General features: G+C 47.9%; 1 protein-coding gene across 3 annotated transcripts in view; it reads right to left on the minus strand.

Moving 5' to 3' along the window:
* The window catches only part of GRHL2 (grainyhead like transcription factor 2), a 78,057-nt gene extending 72,959 nt beyond the window's left edge, over window positions 1-5,098 (minus strand). For all 3 annotated transcript variants that reach the window (XM_066578634.1, XM_066578633.1, XM_066578632.1), the window contains exon 1: window positions 4,949-5,098. In XM_066578634.1, coding sequence (XP_066434731.1) covers window positions 4,949-4,968 — 20 coding nt within the window. In that variant the 5' untranslated portion in view covers window positions 4,969-5,098. The remainder of the gene's footprint in view (window positions 1-4,948) is intronic.
* Window positions 5,099-19,604: the final 14,506 nt, after the last annotated feature.

Here is a 19,604-nt window from a genome sequence, read left to right on the forward strand (position 1 = left end):
GAGAGGAACAAGTGGAATTCATGAGTGTATTCATGGAATACATGGAGGGAAAAATAATAACATCCTCCATGAAGATTTTCTATAGGCCCCCAATAGAACAGAAGCCCACGAAAATCTATTACGAACGCAAATGGATGAAGCATCAAATCCCAATGAGGTGATTATTATGGGGGGGGGGGGGGGGGGCGTTATGAGATCCGCAGGTTTAGGTTTATATTCGGATAGTTAAAGAAAATTAGTTTCTGACAAGAACTACAGACAATTACCTAGCCCGACTTGCACAGGACAGACTACAGGGACAACCATTTTGGACTTAATATTAACCAATAGCACTGACAGAATAACAGGGGTGCAGGTTGGGGGGCTCTTCGGAAATGGGGACTATGACATATTAAGTTTAAACTTGTCTTTCAGTAGGGAGGAAGTCATCAGGGAGCTGCAAAAACACTTGATTGTTACAATATTACATGTTAGGCCGGCTTCCCACATGTGGGATTTGTGCATTGCAAGATGCACAAATCTCCCATTTTTTTTGAATGGGCTCATACTAGAGATGAGCGAGCATACTCACTAAGGCACATTACTCGAGCGAGTAGTGCCTTAGCCGAGCATCTCCCTGCTCGTCTCTAAAGATTCGGGGGCCGGCGCCGGTGACAGGTGAGTTGCGGCGGGGAGCAGGGGGAGAGAGAGAGCTCCCTTCCGTAACCCCCCCCCCCCCCCCCCCGAATCTTTAGAGACGAGCGGGGAGATACTCGGCTAAGGCACTACTCGCTCGAGTAATGTGCCTTAGCGAGTATACTCGCTCATCTCTAGTTCATACACATGAGCATCCCCCCCCGAATTGTACTATGCCGTGGGAGATGAATTGCGGCATGCCCCATCTTTGGGCGCCCCTCGCATCGCCCATTGTTTTTAAGGTGCACACGAGTGCGATGCAAGAGTTAACCATTGAAAACACTCGGTGATCCTCTGCTGCGGCTGTCAGCCAAGGCGGAGGATCGCTACTTACCCAAAGTGATGCGAGGCAGTTTTAATATAAAATCGAATTGGGTGCGCGCAATATCAACTCGTGATTCATGGCCGCCCGATATCGCACTCGCCCGTGTGAGGTTAGTCTTATGGTCACTTATCACTTCAGAAGGGTCGGTGATCTGGATTATTCCGATTGCCAGATTGGAGTTAAGAGGAATACCTTATAGGGTTTTTTGTCTTCCTCTGGATCAACATTGGGGGATCAGAGGTTGAACTGGATGGACATGGTTGTTTTCTTCGATCCTACACACGATGTTACATGAAGGTCAGGATAGGTCATCACTGGCTCTCAGTTGTCTTTTTAACTAGTGACCAAATTTAAAGTAACCATCCGAGTTTGGGAACAAAATTCATCCCTGGGACAAGAGGGGGGGAGGGGGGTTACTATTTGCAGGGCTTCTCGTGGCCCTTTTGTCCTGCCGGGTCTAGGTTCCATTTTCAACTGTAAAAAATAGCCACAGCAATCTCTAATTACCTAATGCAATGCTCTCTGGTTGGTCGTTGCTGATCACATGACCAGTTCTGCCCAATCAGATAGCACTACTAAAGCACCATGAGGATTAGTTAGCTTGAAAATTGTACTGAAGAAAGTATATCTTCACGAGAAAATGGCCACTGTTCATATTTCCTGACCCAACATTCCAGTTGTCCTAAAGATGTTCAGTAGGGTTCAGGTTGGGAGTCTATGCAGGCCAGTCCAGTCATGGAACAGCTATATCCTCAAACTAATGTAAAACTGTTATATTTGTTACAAGGCGCATTGAATTGTTGGAAGTATTGCTAACCATTGCCAGAATATTGTCACATTGTCGGCAGCACATTATTGTCTAGCATGTGGAAGCTTGGGTCTTCGGTTGTTAGACACACCGAGGACCCAGAGGAGAAGGCAGAGGTGGGTTTTAACCAATTAAATATTAGGCTATGCCCAGAACATCCCTTCAACACACTCAGGTGAATGGCGTTCTGCAGGCATCCTCCACACCAGGGTACATCCATCCGATTTGGATAGAGTAGCGCGATTTGTCACTCCATAGAAAGTTTTTCTATAACTCAAAATGTCCAATGACAACCCTGCTTGCGCCATTGTAGATGGGCTGATGCATTTTCTTTGAGAGAACTCACCAGACATTTGTTAGAACTAGAGATGAGCGAGTATACTCCCTAAGGCACATTACTCGAGCAAGTAGTGCCTTAGCTGAGTATCTCCCCGCTCGTCTCTAAAGATTCGGGGCCGGCGCGGGTGACAGGTTAGTTGCGGCGGGGAGCGGGCGGGAGAGAGGGAGAGAGAGATCTTCCCTCCGTTCCTCCCCTCTCTCCCCCGCCGCTCCCCGCCCCCTGCCGCCCCCCGAATCTTTAGAGAGGAGCGGGGAGATACTCGGCTAAGGCACTACTTGCTCCAGTAATGTGCCTTAGCGAGTATACTCGCTCATCTCTAGTTAGGATGAATGGAGGGAAATACTAGCTGAAGTGTATCAGACATTAGTAGAAAGTATGCCACGGAGAATATCTAATGCCATGAGGGTCAAAGGAGCCCCACTGAGTATTAACACATGTAAATCAATACCAATTTTGATTCTTGCTCAGATGTTCAATTACTTTTGGTAGGACAGTGTACTTGCTCAACCCGATACCCTATGTTTAGGTTTTTATTCAGGTTTCAAAAATTTACATTGAATAAAACAGGAAATACTTGTATATTTTGGTGTTTTGAGGGGGGGGGGGGGTAGTAAAGGGATTGCAATGGATCTAAAAGTGAAGTGGTTTTGTTAGTCAGTCTGCCAAGTAGTTTAGATTCATTGTAAAAAATTTTAAAAAATTTAAAAAAAGCGCCCCTTGTCTAAACCTACCCTACAGTAAAAAGCTCATGCTTTGCCACCAACGTCATACACAAACAATAGCAGTCAATTAACGTGATGAAATCCAACACGAACTATCAACTTTTTAGCAGACGTATCAGTATTAGACATCATGACTCATTACTGGCACAAAGATTTCATGGCCTAGATGAACCCTGTAGGGCATGCGAATATTATAGAGAAGGGTTCCCCACATTCTACCAACCTTATCCAGTGTCTTCAAAGAGTATCCCTCACTCTGGAAGACCTCACACATCCATTCCTTACACAGAAAACTCATTGATTTCCATGTCCCCTTGTGTAATGCTTCATATCTCCTGTGGTGGCGCTATAGGAAAATTGAATACTTGCATCCTGGTTCCCCCACAGATTACAGCTGATTGCTGAGGACCCCAGCAGGAACACCTTGTGATAATCTTATCATTGGGTGTCTTTCTTTGCAAAATAAGACAATTGTTTAAGGAGGACAATCCCTTTAAGAAGTATTGTGCAATTGACAATCCCATGGACTAAATCAAATGCAAATATTTTATTCTCAAACAAACCTTAGCTGCTTTATCTCTCCCCTCTGCCATGCCTGGGAGCTTGATGTATAGCTTGCCTCAGCTTGCTTTAAGAAGATGCAACATATCAGGAGTCCCATGTTGATGCCTGCAGCGGTTTGTAGCTGCGATGGGTGGACCCGTTATTGTCAATTACAATCCCTGGATTAAGTCCAATTGTGTTCTTGCTAAAAGTTTCTTTCCCTCCATTTACATACAGTAAGTAGTTAAGAAACTCCATAAAAGTGATTTTATTGTATTTATCTGCTTATCAAGAAGGGACGTCTTGACACCAATTGAATTCTGAGGAATGTCCATTCAATGCGTCCGTCCATCACTCATTCCTAGGCCAAGAACAATAGCAAGCAAGGGCATGGAAGGACAATCCTAATACGAGATGAAAGCCAAGACTCAGGAGATTGAATGTCCCAACTTGTCTCCCTAGACATCAGTCTATCTGCCCGGGGCACAGAATCAGCAGAACCTACCCAATGATGGATGACGGCGTAGCCCTCCATGCAAACCCCATATCAACGTTCCTAGAAATCGGTGGACAAGAACTGACAGGATATCTTGCATGGCAGCCTGTGTCAGGCTAGACACGACTTGGGTTACCTATAGTTCTCCGGCTATCGTGGTACTAAACAACTTAAGACGACATAACAAGATGCGCCCCGGTCTTCGGGTCTAGCATTAAGGAACATATGGCACTGCTGCAGACACTCACCTATCTACTGACTACATGCAATCTGCCAAGGGAGCGAGGAAAGATCCGAAATATCTTGGAACAGACAAGTCAGTCAATTGCCTATAAGCATGCATGAAATATAAGTAAACTGTAAGCTAGTAATAAGCATGATACATCGGTATCCGGGATGCACCACTTGGCTTCTTCCAGCTGTCAGTCCATGATTTATATCGCACTTCATCACAGAACAGACGCAACACTAAAGTACAATAAAAACACATTTCCGACGTAAATTTTTGCAAAAATTTTTTTTTTAAAATTGCAAAAAATAAAAAAATACAATTAGTCGCGCCTACTCCACTTTATACTGCGAGAGGGTTGATTACAATAGTGTCACCTATAACAACACATTCCTAAAAGGGGCTCCCTCCTAGGAAGAAAATGTGGCAATAGGTCATTCCTAATGGATCTCCCACCAGAGCCCACCTGACAGCGAGCGCAGAATGCGGCCGTTTGTACAGCAACAGAAGTCTTTTGTTACTTCCACACAAAAGCCAATCTCTCTCCCTCTCCCTTCCTGGGCCTTTTCCCAGCTCAGCCGCCTCCATGCCACTCTCCCGAGTAAAGAAAGAAAAAAAAGAAAAGTAATCAAACTTTTTTTTTTTTACAGCAACATGGTGGCAATAAGTTTGTGATGAGGAGCGTGCAGGTTGGGGGTCTGCGGAGCGGCTCTCATCAGATCAATCCAACCGCCAGGAACACAGAGGAATGAGAAAAACTTTCCCAGCTTCTCACTGCCACCAGATCCCAAAACCAGTATGATCACTTACTTGTCCGTCTCTTGTGACATGTTTGATCCAATGAACTCTCCCTTTATGTTCTCCCTAGCTCCCTGGTGGAACTGGACTTTCAAGTCTGTGCAGGTAAAGGTGTGTGGAAGGGAAAGAGATGGCAGAACAAGTGCTACTGGTAATTCTTCTTTTTTTTTTCCTCTCTACCCCTCCCCCCCCCCTCCTTTGACTTTTTTTTTTTCTTTCATTCCCAGCCCAGCCAGAAAGGTGAGACACAGGTAGACAGCTACGCCCCCAGGTGTCTCCTCCCTATTCTCCACCTCTTGTGGAGCAGTCACTCAGGTCAGTGCTGTGCTATGTCCCTTCTGCTGCAGAGAAGCACTGCAAGCCCTACAGGGAAGGGGTTAAATCCGTGGACAGTAATGTCACCTGTATACACAGTAGCGTGCGGTTAGGGCATTTTATACGTTTTTGATAAGATGAAGGTTTACTGCAGGTAAGGCACCTGTATGATGACTGCAGCCTTTGTACAAGCAGGAAGGGGAGTAGAAGAATGTACATTGTTTATCATTAACCCATTACTGCACCCATTCGTGGACTACTTCTGCCCTCATGTACAACTTCCTAAAATATATATATATGGGGCTGGATATATTCTCCCACGTAAGGCCTTTTTACACGGAACGGTCTGTCGGGCACAGATGCTTGAGAGTCGTCCCAGCCATATAAAGAATAAGCTTCAGGCCACTTCCACACCGGCGTTGCCATTTTCAGCCGCCCACATCACAGCCGAAAATCTATGAATAGGAAAAAGGCGCCACCAAATCGCGTCTAAATATCCCGTTTTCTTGCCCGTTCACATGGCCGGGCTGAGGCGTGTATATACGCTGCAGCCCGGAATTCCATGGGCCGGGGGAAGAGATCTTATCGCTGCTAAGGTCTCTCCCCCTAGCCGGCTGATAGTGGCAATAGAAGCTCCCATAGGAGCCTATGGGAGCTTCCGGCAAGGGGAGGGAGAGGGACTTTTGCAGCGCTTGCCATGCTAAGTTCCCTCACCCTCCCTTTACATGGTGAGCTGCCTGTCTAAACACTATGCACGAACGCGAACAACCAGCAGTGACGTCACCTGTTCGCGCAGTCGTTTAGCCGACACTTGTCCCATGTAAATGAACCATAAACTACTGTGTTTTCCTGAAAATAAGACCTGTCTTTTATAAACTTTTTGCCCCCAAAGAGGCACTAGGTCTTATTTTCAGGGATGTCTTTAACTTACCTACCAGGCTTGGCCCAGGTCCCTCAGCCAATTCATAAATTCTGCTGGCTGTGGTTGGTTCTTCGAGCACCACGGCTCAGCCAATCAATGCAGCGCTCGAAGAACCAATGACAGCCATCGCTTCTTGGAGGCGAGGTTTATGAATCCCGTAACCAGGAAGTGATCCAGTGTGGGTGACCAAGGATTGCCGTTCCGGGCCTGCTAGGTAATGTTTTTTTAAATGTAGTGTAACTAGGGTTTATTTTCAGAGTAGGGCTTATATTTCAAGCTTTTCTGAAATTCTTGAAAAATTAGGCTAGGGCTAATTTACGGTGTAGGTCTTATTTTCAGGAAAACAAGGTATTGTTCTCTTAGTTACAGACTTTTACTATTGATGATCTATCCTCCGGACAGTGCTATCTACTTTCAGCTGGTCCAATGATTAGCTGATCAGCAGGGATCCCAAGTGGTGGATTCCTGCCAATCAACTATTGATGACTAAGGCCGCCTGCAGACGGGCGGAAATTCCGTGGCGGGATTCCCCGTAGAATTTCCGCCCCTTTACGTCTGCATAGGATTGCATTACAACACGCAATCCTATGTAGACCGCCGCGGTTTGTCTGAGCGAAATCACGCGCAGCAAACAAACAGCGGCATGCTCTAATTCTGCGCGGGGGTTGCAGAGCCCCGCACAGAAACGTCACTCACCGGCCGCCGGCTCCGCTCTGCGCGTGTGCCGGCTGCCCGGCAGCCCGCACGTGAAAGAGCCGGAGCTGCGGGAGCGGATGAGTCCGCGGTGCTCTCTGCAGGCGCTCGGGTCGGGTCCGGCTGCGAGAATTCTCGCAGCCGGATCCGACCTGGCCATCTGCAGGCGGCCTTAGGATAGGTCATTAACAGCAAAAGCCTATTAAAGTCTCAGACGATCCCTTTAACACAACAAAAGCCATTGTAAAGCAATTGAAAGGGGTAAACAAACTGTGGCATAGAAAGTTATCTTAACAAGTTAAATTTGGCTGCATCCGTCACTTACCGTTAGACTGGGTTCCCACGGCTTGGCCGCACCGAAAAGACGTGAGATTTACGCGGGAGAGCCGCAGCTTCAAAACCCGTGGTATTTCGCCTCGGGTTCTGGAGCGGTTCAGCCGCCGGCATTCCGTTGCGGCTTTCTCTCCCTATAGAGAGGAGTGAGGCCGCATCGGGGAAAAAAAATTGACATGCTGCGGCTGTCAATTCTGTGCCGCATTGCCGGTTCCGCCCCGCTTTGCCGCGGCGGTTTGGCTGCCCCGTGTGGACGAGATTTTTGCTAAATCTTGTCCGCATGGCTGGCTAATCCGGGGCAGATTTGCCGGACAGAAAGTCTGCTGCTTCCACTGCTACTTGGCTCCCAAATCACAGTTTCATGATAAGATCAGCCCATCAGATGATGCCATCATATAGGCATAGAAAGATGCTACGAGGCACCTGAACACAAGTGGAACGAGAATGGTGAGGAAAATTAAAGGTAAGTTTATGGATAGGTGTGCCATTCTAGTATATTGGGGTCCGCCGCTGAAGATTCCTGAGCATGCTGTCAGTGCGGATAGCGCTGGAAGCAAATAGTGCTGTCAATATTGCAGCGGCCCAGTTCGGTACTGAAGGCACAGCTCCCATTCAATGCAATGGCTGCTGTGCCTTCAGTAACAAACTGTCACTGCAATAAGAACAATGCTGCTTCCAGAGCTGTCCATGCTGATAGCAGGCCCCCGAATCAACTGTCTGGAGAGATCCCAAGCGCTGGACTCCGGCTGATCAACTGACCATTGATGATCTATCTTCAAGATAGGAATCAATGGTAATCGCTTTGGACCTGCCACTTGGCATTCCCGGCGGTGAGCTGATTGCCCGTCCTGCTGACAGTGCAACGGGCCAGATGTCACCATAGGGTGTGCCCTACCTTGGCTACACTCCCATTGAAATCATTGGGTGTTGAAGATGGCTATTACACTTCCACCTTCAACACCAGGATGCAGAAGTGTAAAAGCTCCTTCAGCATTGATTTCAATGGGAGTGAAGACCGCTAGGGAACGTCCGTTCCAATTCCCTATGATGCACAGAGCCAAGCGATCATGTGATCGCCGAAGATCCTGAGCCGCAGTTCTTCAATGATTGACTATTGATGACCTATCCTGAGGATATGGATGACCTGAGGATGGGTCATCAATAGCTGCCCGGATAACTGTTTTACTATACCTTAAGCAAGAGCGTTGATTTACTGATATAAAGCCCTACATTTCCTGTATAGTATCCCTTCAGCTTAGAATGGCTTTGTTCAGCGTGCGGTGTATAAACTCACATCAATGCTGCGGATCGATACCCAGCGTGCTCGGCTCAATGAAGAGAGCTGCATGAAGCAGAAGCAGCACAACTACATTTTCCATTTTTACCTAATGAACAATGATGGTCATGCACTTACAGTATACTGCTGGAGTGTCTGAATGGTAGTGCAAAAGTCCAAACCGTAGCCTGTGGCTGCTGACGTACTCTTAGTATAAAATATTGCAGCCGACACATTTGATTCCAATGATTATCCAGACACTAGATTGTAGACGTACATAAAGGCCCATTTACACGCAACAATTATTGCTCAAAATTAGATGAGCGATCATCATTGCATGTAAACGCAGCCACTGTTTACTTTTTGGCTGAACAATGATTTTAAGGTGAGCTTAAAATTCATCGTTCATCCAGAGAGAGATAACACAGACCGCACGCTGTATTCTGCACGGGAGTCGCAGATTGCATTGTTTTCTGCTGACAACCTGTGACAACCCATGCGAGAACAAAGGAGCTGTGTGCAGAGGTCAGATCACATGCTGGGCTCTGCAAACAGCTCCCGGAGGCCCTTTTACACATAAATGAAGCTGATAAAGTGTTAAAGGACATTAGTGTCCATTAACACTTTATACAAAACGATTGCTAAAACTGTCAATCTTTCAATCGTTTGAAAGATTGTTTTGCATGTAAATGGGCCTTTATACCTTGCTGGATACCTAAATGCATCTGCAAATATCCTCAGTTTGTAGCATTATCAAGAATTTGGCAGGGAAGGACATACAGTATCTGAGGCTTCTGGTTATATACCTGGATCCGATCATGTGACATGTCCGCAGGGTATAAAGGAGACGTGATAATAGGACTATCTTCTCCTGGTTTTAGTCGAGTTGCTACATGTGATACGTTATTACAGTCTGACCCCAGCATTGTTTTACCACCCTTATTTGCATAGCAATTATGGCGGCGCAGCGTAAATGACGTCATGTATTTGCTTTCCCATTATATTCAAACTAGAACCTCATGCAAAACCAAAGTCCGCCCTCCAGCTTGTGCCGTAACCGAACGTTCCTTCTTTGGTGGGCCGAGTCATCTATTTGTACTTGGAATGGACGTATTATGGCGTTTTTATGATTCTCGTATGCCCGATGTCATCACCAGCTCGTCCGTGCTTGGGAAGCCGTTAAGAACTGCATGGTTCCTATGTTAAACATTGACTGATCAGTGTATAAACGGCACACTATGTGCCCGAGCTGGCACTGGTTTTTACGCCGTCAGAAACTGAACGACGAGCGAGAACCCCGCGATTCTTGTTCGTTGTTCAGTCGTTTGCCCACATTTAACCCTTTGGAATCCATTTTTGGATTCAGGGTTTCCTAGGGGGCTTTCTCTTTCTGCCATTATACAATGGCACCATCTGCTGGCTAGAGCCAGTACTGCAGTATGGGACATGCTGGAGAGGCCACCGACAACAAAAGGGCCAAAAATGTACAGTAAGAATACCCTGCCGGATGTCTTCCGACATCAGAGCTATAAAGCCTTCAATCAGAATGTCTTTAGATGTCAGACAGTGGATTGGAAAGGGCTAAACTGAACGATTAGCGCTCAGCGTAGTTCGCTTGCACCATTTTCTGAACGATAGTCGTTGCGTCTAAACGGGGCGTTAGGCCGGAATTCACTCATGCGTATGCGTAATTGCACCGCGTTTCTGCACATCGGGCATATTTGTGCGTGTAACTGCGTCTTTTACTGTGAAGGAACACGCAGCGAAGCTCTCAGCCAAGGAATTACTCCAAGATATGTTCTTTCCCTGTGCAAATGCGCAGCACAATGGAGCAATGTCTTTTTTTTTGCGCAACGAAATCGTGCACACCAAAAAGCACAAACCGATTGAATGGCTTCTATTTTCTGCACATTCCACAAGCAAATGTTTCACGCACAGAAACGCACGCAAATATGTCCGTGTGAATCCAGCCTTATAAACGGTAAATTGCCAGAAAAGAGGTTCCCAAATCAATAGGGACCAGCATATAGAGCAGCATATGCATCCCAGGGGGGCCGCACACGGGCAGAATTGCACGGGTAACTTTTGCGCGCAGAATGCGCAGCGAATAGGATGCATTGATTTCAGTGGGTTGATTCGCACTGTAATTTTTTGCTTGCACACCCCCCCCCCCCAAAAAAAAAAACACAACATGCTCTGCTTTTGTACACATTTGCCCACCAAAGGTCCCCGAAGGAGTCTATACGGGTGTGCAAATGCGCACATATGTACTTGCGGTTATGCACAAAACACTGTGCATACCCGCAAACACCGGCACCTTGTAATATGGTCAGGCACGAAAAACACTCCACTGCACATGTACATTGTGCAGGAGCAAGTGTTTTTGCTCTTACCCACATGTGCGGTCGTCTTTACTGCAGTGTCCCTTATCTAAGGCCAGTGTGTAAATGTAGATAAATGGGCCATATAATCTGTGGCTTAGAGGCCCATTTACATGCAACGATTATTGCTCAGAATTCATTCAAACGATGTCTTCGAGAGATAATCGTTAGCTTTTCGGCTGAACGATGATTTTTAGTCCAGCCTAAAAACCATCCTTTGGTTGTCCAGCTGATAGCAGGGACCACACACTGTGATTTTCCACGGGAGCGCTGATAACATTGTTTTCAACTACAGTCCCAAGGGAGAACAATGGAGCTGCATGCAGATAACAGACCACCTTGCACACAAATGAAGCTAATAAGCTACTAATAGGCATTAGTGCCCATTAATAGTTTATGCAAGAGGTTCGCTCTAAACTATCACTCAAACTGTCATTGGAGCGATCATCTGCTGGTGTAAATGAGGCTTTAGGCTGGGCTCACATTGTCGAATCGGATTTCTGACCCTGCATTCGGCAATTAAGTGTACAGTTTTTTTGTGTGTATCGGCATTTCCCGCATTCACTTTGCGATGTGAATTGTGTATGGGCTGCGGGTCGAATGACCTCTGTTGACGTCAATGGCGGCCGTCCGTGTGGATTGCGCGGCAAAATAGAGCACGCTGCGATTTTTATTTTTTTGCTTGCAGAATACGCAATTTGTATCTGTGCGTGTGAACGAAAAAGCAAAAATGCATGACTCAATGCGCACATTTTACTGCAATACTAAATCTGCCAGTGTGAGCGCGGCCTGAGGGTCCTGGCCCCATTGTAAATCTGTAACAGGACCGCTCAACTGTCATGTGACTTATGATACTGATGTCTTCAAATGTGGCAGAAGGGCTTCGGTACTCCCCCTGCTGTGGGGCGCGGTGTGACCGCTACCTCTGCATTCCCTGTGGCTATACCGCTCATTAGGCATGTTGAAATCCAACATGCCAGATTCCTCTTTCATCTGTCATCTGCCGCCGCAGAAGAATGCAAAGCCTCAAACACAAATAGGGCTGTTGGTTGATCCTGATGGATCCAGATCACCTTTTTCATATGCATAAGGCCTGTTTAACGGACAACAAAATTGCACAATTTTTTTTGCGACGTGAAAGTGCTACAAATCGCATGTATGTGAAGCCCGTGCTTTCCTAGGGGTTCCTTCACATTCCTGCTACATTGTGATGCAACTTTTACAGTAGAAAACCCTCCTGTAAAAGCCCTAAAATCAGCCCTAGCTACATAGAAAAAAAAAAAAAAATACATCACCTAACAGACACTGTTCACTCTGACACATCTTCTCCGCAGGTCCCTGGCACTTGCTTGTAGTTTGATCTCAGTTCTTCCTGGTCAGGGGTTCAAATTCCCCACTTCCAGGAAGCGCTGGCTGTGAATGGTTCTCGAGTGCCGCGGCTCAGCCAACCAGAGCCAACACTCGATGAACCAATCACAATCATTTAATGAATGTCTGTGATTGGTTCATCACAGCCATTCAGTGGATAGCTGTGATTGGTTTATTGAGCGCTGGCTCTGATTGGCTGAGCCGCGGCACTCGAGAACCATTCACAGCCAGCGCTTCCTGGAAGTGGGGAATTTAAACCACTGACCAGAGCAAACTACAAGCAAGTGCCAGGGACCTGCGGAGAAGATGTGTCAGAGTGAACAGTGTCTGTTAGGTGATGTATTTGTTTTTTACATTTTTTATGCATCTAGGGCTTATTTTCGAGGTAGGGCTTTTATTTCAATCCCCTCGGAAAACCCCGGCAAAAGAGTGCTACAAAGACGCTTGACTTTGTAGCGACACAAAATAGCAATATCGCAGCGAGAAAACACCGCAATATCACACAGACCCCCAATGTAACACTGCTGCAATTTTTCTTGCGGCAATATTGTGTCGCCCGTGTGAAAGAGGCCTTAAGGATCTGGTTCTGTCATAACCAACCAAGACCTACCTACCATATATCAGATGCTCAAGTATAGCATCATGTTCTCCCACAACTTTGTACTGCGGCTAACAAAGTACCAAGACTCTAAACAAAGTTGTGGGAGAACATGGTGCCCAGTAGTTGCCTCCTCCTCCCCCCCCCCCCCCCCCCCTTAGTGGTTAGCCACTTTTCTCCAAGTGTTGGAAATCCCTTTAATTCTCTGGATATCCTGTAGAGGAATCAGGGTAGGGCAAAAATCGTAAAGACAGACAGAGAGCCTGAAGGGTCACAGAAGCAGTTCCAGGGGTACAAACAATAATCTCAGAAACTTGCCGTGGTGAATAAACATAGTTAGTGACTGATTGAGGCACAGAGGGGTCATAAAGAAATAGTGTTGTCAGTCCATCTGGGACAAATACCTGTGGACAGAGATAAGCAGCTATAGGAAGGTAAATAGCAAAGTACAGAGTGTAGAGCGCCTCTCACACTGGACCCTACTGAAGGAGAATAGTGTGCACAAGTGAAGGAGCCGGTAACGTCTTCGCCAATCCTCGTTGAGAATCGTTACTTCTCGTTCAGTGCTTCACATTCCTATGTACAGCACTGAGCGGAGAGCGTGTAAACGCGACATAAAGTGAGCGAGCCGGACATGATTTTTATGCCGGTCGAACTGAACAGCGAACGAGAAGCGAACAATTCTCGTTAGTTGTTCAGTCGTTGGCTTGTGTTTAGACCGAATGACTATCGTTCACTTTCACTCTTTGGACGATAATCATTCCATCTAAAAGCACTTTAATGAGACCGGGGCGATTATTACCCAAATCAATCCCGGAAACAGCGATTTTGGGTGATAGTCGTCCTGTGTACACACGGCCATCGACTGGGCACTAGGTGAGAAATATCTCACTGGTCGGAGTCGCAGGGCTTTTAACTCACCTAAAAAACCAAGCAACTACCGGCCCGTGTAAACAGGCATTAGTCCATCTATGTGAATGGAGGCAGGCGGTCGGAACAATCTCTGGCGCGCTCCACCTCCATTCTCTGAACTACTATCGCTCCTGGATGTTCCTCTAGGTACCTTTAACCGCTATGATTGGCAACTACTAGAAATGGTAGTTCTATAGGGATGAAGTAACCAGTTAGTTCTCCTATTTGGTATTGATAGGCATTTTAATAAGGGTATACCTGCATTTAAGGGGTATTCCATCTAAATACTATTGAAATCAATGGGAGCCATGCCTGCAGTTACAAGCACCGGGCACTATAAGGAGGTCAGTGCAGAGGCTTCCAATCCGACCTGGGTGTATTTGGAGCGGAAGTCTCCGTGCCGACCTCCCATGCCGATCAGCTGACAGCACGCGTCCGCTCAGCTGATTGGTCGGGGTCCTCAGCGACAGACCCCGGCCAATCAACTATTGATGACCTATCCTAATGATAGGTCATCAATAGTATTTCCACAGAAAACCTCTTTAAATCAAAGGGAATGTTTTTAAATCTAGTAGTTTCCTGCCCATCCTGGAACATAGACCTGCAACATTTTTGGGATATACACTTTAAAGCAGAGGCGTACCTTGAAGCTCCCGGGCTCCGATGCAAAACTTGTAACAGGGCCCCCAACTATAATGCTTTACTTATAGTACTGGGTTCCCTATATGGAGAAGAGAGGCCTTATGGGCCCCCTAAGGCTCCTGGGCCCGGGTGCAACTGCATCCCCTATAGTTACACCCCTACTTTAAAGGGATTTTCCTACTACTTAAAACTGCTTCACAGCCACTCTCTCCTTCCTGGTTGCTGCTGACCAGGGCATGTGACCGCTGCAGCCAATCACTGACTATAGAAGGTCACTGCTATGGCCAGTGATTGGCTGCAGCAGTCACATGTCCTGGTCAGCAGCAACCAGGAAGGAGAGAGTGGCTGTGAAGCAGTTTTAAGTAGTAAGAAAACCCCTTTTAGGGTAGTTTCACACCAGCGTATTGAAATATGTCTGTAATATGGATCTGTAGTACGGACACGTTACAGATTAAATTGCAAGAATATATAATCAATGTTTCATCAGTGCTTTATCTATATTTGCCTCCATATCTGCTGCGTTCATTAGTTTTATTTTCTACCGGCAAGCATGGATCAGGCCAATTTTAGCCCTTTTTTGCCTTTTCCAGACCTCTGCTTTCAGGGCGCAGGCACACAAGCGATATTGTCGCACGGGTTTTGTGTGATGCTGTGGGCACAAAACTGATACGAATATGAAATCCATTCTTTTGTATGGATTCATTCACACGAGTTCTCCTTCTTCTTTTCAGAGAGGAGTTGTATTTATCAATAGCAAAATTTGGGATCTATATAACATATTCATTGATAGAATACCAAATTATTGATTTACCTTTATAGTATTCGGGAGATGGGTGGAAAAGAAAGCATTTCCAATGGACATTTCTAGGTGCATGTTGGATCTTGTAGTCTCCCCTATAATATTCTTTCCATGTAATTTCTATGTCGGCCTGGGCATGCCTGGAGTTGTAGTAGTTTACTTTTCCAACACGGGTATAGGAACTAGAGCTAATATTGTCCTGCTGTAGACCACTGAAGGTATAGCCCATTAATTCCCCACAGTTCTACAGGATGGTCCACGGAAAATTACCCCGACACCACACTCTTATGAAACCAGTCTGGGAGTCAAGGGATAGCGAGGCCATCAGCCCGTAGGGACGGTGAGGGACTCTTATGTTCTGCCTGAACAGAATAAAGTTACTGTTGTGCAGCATACAGACATGTCTGCTTTTAGGCACCAGCAAGGCCAACCCCACTGTGACCCTCCGCACTATGAGAGGTGCCTGGTAGTGGCAGGGACTTATAGTAATATCCCTGCTCGATGCCAACCCCAGGGCCTGCTCTCATCTGTCAGGAGGATCCCGCACCCTACTCAGGCTCTTCATCCTTGAACCATCCTGGTTTCCCTGATGCCCTTGGGGACAATCTACACTACTACCTGTTCTAATTTTATAATGGGCGGACTACTTATCATCACCGCTCAATAAGTAAATAAGTATGAATCTTGTTACTTGTATAGCGCCAACGTATTCCAAATGGAGGATCCTACTTCTATGACATCTATATGTCTTAAAGGTGTTTCCCGGCACTAAACTCTTGATAGCCCATCCCCGGGATAGGTTATCAATAGTTGATCGGCAGGGCCTAACATTCACCACTCCGGATCTCTGCCAACCCGCTGATTGAAGGGGCTAGGGCACTCAGAAGAGCGCTACGGTGTCTTCTCAAACCTATGAGGTCACGTTCATCGGTCACAAGACCTGAGAGCAGCTCATTCCCATTGAAGCTAGTTGGATTATGCTGCCATACCAGGCACTGCTGCTACACAATGTAGAGTGCTATGCCTGGTATGGACTGAAGAGCGCCAAAGATAGGTCTTGCCCTATCTTTTTAGGAACTAACACAGGAGGCTCCATAGACTTCTATGGGAGCCCTCTGAAAAAAGGAGAAGGAGGGAGTTTAGCAGCGGCTAGCGCTGTTAAACACTGACAGGTGCCTCTAGTCGAGGCATTTAAAAGTCGTTCTACCGACCAAGGAATTTCGGGGCTGTGGCATTATTTCACCGCAGCTAGTCGTGTGAATGGGCGATAAAATCGCGAAAAATATCCGTGACTTGGTTGTGGCTATTCTTCGTTCATGCGATTTGCGGCAGAGTTAGTCACGACTTTGCTGAGAAATGACGCTCGCATAAAAGGGGCCTAAGGGTGGATATGGATAAAGATTATCTTCTTAACACAACCCCTTTAAGTGGTAAGACAGCAGTCCAGATCTCAGCTTCCTAAGTATGATTAGTTGGGGTTGGAAGACCGAATGCACACAGGCGGGTCAGATTCCGACTGTGAGATCTCGCATCGGAATCAGACCCTGTGCCATGGCAGTAACCCTCGTGTACCCGTCAGTTGTCTTTATCTCTGTGCTGCGCATGTGCCGGCTGGCACGCCGCTGCACATGCGCAGTGCAGAGATTCGCCGCGAGACGGACGGCTTCCATCGATTACGATTGCCGCCGTCCGTGTGAGGCCCGTACACCAATAGAACATTCACGAGCGGAAAATTCCAGTTAATTTCCGTTTTGCATAGCATGTCTATGGGCGGCATTTGTGCGGGATCCGGAGGCGAACGCCCGCTCCGGATCCCGCAGTGCAGATACGCCCGTGTGCGTTGGGCCTTACCTACATAGAAACCTGAATTTGTAGGTGCTTCGAGGAAAGTAATTCTCTAACTTTGCCCGGGGTAATCCTAACCAATCGTGGCGCGCTCCGTATATAAGTGTTGCAATGTTACTAACAAGAAGTTTCTTCTAAGACTTGCAGCAACTTTGTGTACTCTTCGTGTTAGTCCTCGCCCTCCCCCACCTGTAATCCTATCACACACCCATGGTGCCTCCAGGCGCTCTCTATTTGCAGGTGACTCTTTGCAGGCATTCGCAGTGTGGTTACCTGGTGGAGGGAAGAAGGAAGCTTCACGCTCAGGTTTTTTTTCGTTTTGCACAATGCGCTCCGGCCGCGGTTGCGTGAGAACAACAAACAGTCGTAATAACAGTCGTGTAACCTAGTAGGGCATCGCTTGGCAAAGTTTTGCTGCCAGGATATCAGGAAACTAATCTTGCTTTGTGTGCCTTACCAATAACCCTCAGATTTGCTGATCCTATCAGCCTGTAACTATATCTCTGAATGCCTGCAGGAGAGATTTCGAAACTCTTAATCGCGCTGCGCACAACCCAGCTCGACGGCAGATCCGTTTAGTTTACATTACCTGGAAGACGCGGCGTCTACTGCTGGACTGAAAATTGAATTATAATCTAATCCTCACTGGGTATTTCTTTACAGTACGGAGATAGAATAGGGCTCCCATTCACGCATACGCCTGTATGGCGCCAATTTCATATGAAGGGTTTTGCTGTCAAATTCCGTATAAATCCGACATAAATGAAATGGTGGCATTGTGTTCCAGCTCAGACGCCAGTTTACTGCTCCTCCTACACCTAAAAGGCCCGAACGAACGAGTTGGCGACGTCACAAATCATCATTGGGAATCGGGCAGTTCTCCTTCAGTGTTCCACATTCCTATGTGTAAGGCTTCATTCACACGAGCGCATAAACGGCGCATTTTTACGGCCGACCGATATATATACGCCCATCCATGGCATTGGTTTCCAATGAAGTCGTTCATACGGGTGAATATATGGCGCGTAAAAATGTTGCACCGTGAAAAATGGAACATACGTGACCGAGATACGTGTCGACGCATATACAGCGGGCAAAAAGATAGTTCTGGTTCTATCTTTTGCCCGATATTTGGCAGCGGCTCCCATAGACTCCTATGGGAGCTAAAAAAAAAGGGAGGGGGACACCTTTTAGCAGAGCCGCATGCTGCGAAAAGCTTACAGGTGCCTTTATATAGGCATCCCGAAGATTTATGCTGAACGAGGGTTTACCGAGGTGCGACGTATTTTTTTTCCCTAAAAACATCGTTCTCAGTCGTGTAAATGGGCGAGAAAATGCTAGACGGAAAAACAGCCGTTCATGTAATTGTATCGCTTTTTTAGCGCCGCGTTTTGTTAAGGCGAATCTCAATGGGACTAGTTAATGTTTAAAACGCATCGCACAAAAATCACAAAGCACCAACTTGTGATGCTTTGTTAACATTAGAAAGTCCCATTGACAATCGTGTTAAAAAAACGCAAGTGTGTGTGAACCCTAAGAGAGCGGCCGGGAGCCCTAAGAGAGCGGCCGGGAGCCCTAAGAGAGCGGCCGGGAGGCCTAAGAGAGCGGCCGGAAGCCCTAAGAGAGCGGCCAGAAGCCCTAAGAGAGCGGCCGGGAGCCCTAAGAGAGCGGCCGGGAAGCCCTAAGAGAGCGGCCGGGATCCCTAAGAGAGCGTCCGGGAAGCCCTAAGAGAGCGGCCGGGAAGCCCTAAGAGAGCGGCCGGGAAGCCCTAAGAGAGCGGCCGGGAGCCCTAAGAGAGCGGCCGGGAGCCCTAAGAGAGCGGCCGGGAGCCCTAAGAGAGCGACCGGAAGCCCTAAGAGAGAGGCCGGGAGCCCTAAGAGAGAGGCCGGGAGCCCTAATAGAGCGGCCGGGAAGCCCTAAGAGAGCGGCCGGGAGGCCTAAGAGAGCGGCCGGGAGCCCTAAGAGAGAGGCCGGGAGCCCTAAGAGAGAGGCCGGGAGCCCTAAGAGAGCGGCCGGGAGCCCTAAGAGAGCGGCCGGGAGCCCTAAGAGAGCGGCCGGGAAGCCCTAAGAGAGCGGCCGGGAAGCCCTAAGAGAGCGGCCGGGAAGCCCTAAGAGAGCGGCCGGGAGCCCTAAGAGAGCGGCCGGGAGCCCTAAGAGAGCGGCCGGGAAGCCCTAAGAGAGCGGCCGGGAGCCCTAAGAGAGCGGCCGGGAGGCCTAAGAGAGCGGCCGGGAGCCCTAAGAGAGCGGCCGGGAGCCCTAAGAGAGCGACCGGAAGCCCTAAGAGAGCGGCCGGGAAGCCCTAAGAGAGCGGCCGGGAAGCCCTAAGAGAGCGGCCGGGAGCCCAAAGAGAGCGGCCGGGAGCCCAAAGAGAGCGGCCGGGAGCCCTAAGAGAGCGGCCGGGAGCCCTAAGAGAGCGGCCGGGAGCCCTAAGAGAGCGGCCGGGAAGCCCTAAGAGAGCGGCCGGGAGGCCTAAGAGAGCGGCCGGGAGGCCTAAGAGAGCGGCCGGGAGCCCTAAGAGAGCGACCGGGAGCCCTAAGAGAGCGGCCGGGAAGCCCTAAGAGAGCGGCCGGGAAGCCCTAAGAGA

The sequence above is a fragment of the Eleutherodactylus coqui genome, chromosome 9 (genome assembly GCF_035609145.1).
Source record: "Eleutherodactylus coqui strain aEleCoq1 chromosome 9, aEleCoq1.hap1, whole genome shotgun sequence".
In the NCBI taxonomy this organism is placed as follows: Eukaryota; Metazoa; Chordata; class Amphibia; order Anura; family Eleutherodactylidae; genus Eleutherodactylus; species Eleutherodactylus coqui.